At 34.8% G+C, this 2,572-nt stretch overlaps 1 protein-coding gene across 1 annotated transcript; it reads left to right on the top strand.

Moving 5' to 3' along the window:
• The first annotated feature begins 543 nt into the window (after nt 1–543).
• Nucleotides 544–2,572, top strand: LOC143558860 (uncharacterized). Its single transcript, XM_077047615.1, has 5 exons — nt 544–1,360; nt 1,747–1,809; nt 1,891–2,069; nt 2,177–2,259; nt 2,383–2,572. The coding sequence occupies exons 1-5, from the start codon at nt 544–546 to the stop codon at nt 2,495–2,497; spliced, it is 1,257 nt and encodes a 418-aa protein (XP_076903730.1). The 3' UTR covers nt 2,498–2,572.

Here is a 2,572-nt window from a genome sequence, read left to right as displayed (position 1 = left end):
GGGGATTGAGCTATTAAGCAATACCCTTGAGATTCCCTTACACACATTATTATCTTCTCCACAATATACTGATTCTCACGCCGGAGGGTTACCCCAAAGAGGACCCCTCTGTCCCTTTCTGAGGGGTAAGTAACGGCGCTGTTCATTTTGTAGGTGGAAGAACATAGATCCAGAAGAACCATCGGTGAAATAGTATAATCAAACCTGAGGAAAGTAGATCTGCTACCAGCGAGTAGATCCACGTTTCTTCAACGTGCAACTCTGTTCTGAACGAAGCTTATATTGAAATGTTAAATAAGCATGCTGCAATGATATACTTGGCACTATATAAAAGATTATATTCTGAAAGTTATAAGAGAAAACAAAATACACTCAAAATTAATTGTAACAATAAAAGAATAAAAAAGATTGAAATTAAAAGAGTTGGCTACTATAGACAAATTTCATAATTGTTACAGTATAATTTGATTTATCATTTTATCTTTTAAGTCTATATGTTAGTTATTCTAGTTTCAATATGAGGATAGTTTGTGATCTCTCTTTATGGATTTCTGTTTTTCAGTTATTCGATACGCAGAAATTATTATTCACCAATATCGTTTTGTTCTTTGTTTAGGGAAAATAAAACTCAACACCACTTCAACAGTTGATCTAAATGCTAAAGATGACGGTCCATCATGTGTTCATGACACAATCTCACAGTCAAAGATTAATATTGTAAAACCGAGAGGTTTAGCATTCGATCTCAACTCAGAAGACGTTTCAAGTTCTATGAAGCATGATGTTTTTGATCAAGTAAAACGACCTGATTCATTATCAGAATGTGGAAGCACGCTTAATGTGGGACCCGAACGGGACTCAATGAGGCTATGGAAAGAAATGAAACGAAACGGGTTTTTATCGTCTTCTCTTGGAGGCGTACCTGTCCCAAATGTCCCAAAACCGCGTGTGAGAAAAAGGGGGAAAGATTCAGTAATTAAGAAAAAAATAGAAATTGCAAAGAAAGAGCAAGTGGATCGATTTGCAAAAGTTGCAGCTCCAAGTGGGCTGTTAAACGAGTTGAATCCCGGGATTATAAATCATGTAAGAAACCGAAAACAGGTTCATTCGATTATTGAAAATCTTGTAAGGTCTACAAGAAGTGAAAGCAAACATGGTGGAAAGAAGCATGATGATGGTTTAGTAAGTGATCAAGAAGTTGTTGCTAAAACGAGTCATTATGGTTTGGTTAATACGTTGGAATGCAAAGATGATTTAGCATTGAAACTTTCGTCATCGGGAACCCTGACATCGAATACAAGCTCGCTGTCTAATGATGAGTCGGGAAATATCTCAACTGTCAATTCACTTTCGGTTAGAGGTAAGTTGTTTATGAACGGGTCTGTTTGGGTTGTGTGTTGTGTCTAACGGGTTAAATGGGTCAAAATGAAAACTTTAGTTGAAGTGGTGAAAAGTTGTCAAAGGTGTGAAAATTAGATTAATATCGTGAAAGTAAAGGTTTTTAATTTTTTTTAACACGCTACTTATTTATAGAAGATGTTAAGGGGTGGGTGAAAAATTTTTCGGGTCAACCCAATATGGCCTGCATAAAATACCTTTTTGACTTGTTACAATATACCCATCAATTGATGCATCTTTCAAGCTACACTCTCTAAAGGGTGTTACTTTATTGAAATCTTGTTTTCAAGATAAACGCATAAAAATACGATGTTGACACATTTTGGGTATTCTTTATATTATTTGCAGCTGCAAGTGTCGCGTCTCAATGGTTAGATCTACTTCATCAGGACATCAAAGGCCGTATTGCAGGTAAATACATTATATATATGAATATATCATATAATTTGAATGATTGAAAGCATCTTCTTTATCTTGTTAATTTTTTTACAGCGTTAAGACGTAGTAAAAAAAGAGTTCAAGCTGTAATCCAAACAGAATTACCATTACTAGTATCAAGAGAATTAGTTTCTGATCAAGAAAATAATGTTAATGCTGACTTGCATAAAGCTAGATGGGGTGTTCTTTTTGATCAGATGGATAATGCACTTTCTGAAGAAGAAAAACAATTGGTGAGTCAGTTGATTTCTTATTTTATTACAACAAATATACATTTACATGATCTTTTTTCAAACTTTTTGAGTACTCAACTTTTGCGCGTTTTGTTTTAACGTTATAGGAGAGCTCGTTGAACCAAGTGAACGAAATGTTGATGCATTGTGAAAATGGTCTGTTACAGTTTCATCCTGAACACGGTTTCAGGTAATGATTTTTCTTCAACGTTGCGTAACTTGTTACAAGGGCAAAAATGTAATTTTGATTGTAGTAAGTTGTATTCTGATGTTAACATTGTCAAAATCTGATTTTGTTTATGATGATATGCAGAAATTCGAAAGCAGAACCGAGTGTGTACAAAGATTTAGCTGTACAAGCTGCTGCAGCAGCGATCTACTCAACATCTAACTTTTTGCAATCGATGGAAAATTTACCGTCTTTTTGATGGTTTTGTTGATGTTCGGTAGTTATTTTTAACGATTTTGTGAAATTATGGTTTGCATTTTGGTGCATACTAGGA

Source organism: Bidens hawaiensis, unplaced genomic scaffold (assembly GCF_021521415.1).
Source record: "Bidens hawaiensis isolate Kalapana, Puna unplaced genomic scaffold, B.hawaiensis_p1.1 tig00019661_1, whole genome shotgun sequence".
Classification (NCBI taxonomy): Eukaryota; Viridiplantae; Streptophyta; class Magnoliopsida; order Asterales; family Asteraceae; genus Bidens; species Bidens hawaiensis.
The sequence above is the reverse complement of the archived record's forward strand: the minus strand, read 5'-3'. Positions and strand labels throughout refer to the sequence as shown.

Bases quoted from the DNA above. Each gene is read 5' to 3' on its own strand.
- LOC143558860 (XM_077047615.1), top strand. From the start codon at position 544: ATGGATTTCTGTTTTTCAGTTATTCGATACGCAGAAATTATTATTCAC. The intron at 1,361-1,746 runs GTAAGTTGTTTA...TATTATTTGCAG, and splicing joins CAATTCACTTTCGGTTAGAG to CTGCAAGTGTCGCGTCTCAA. The intron at 2,070-2,176 runs GTGAGTCAGTTG...TTAACGTTATAG, and splicing joins CTGAAGAAGAAAAACAATTG to GAGAGCTCGTTGAACCAAGT.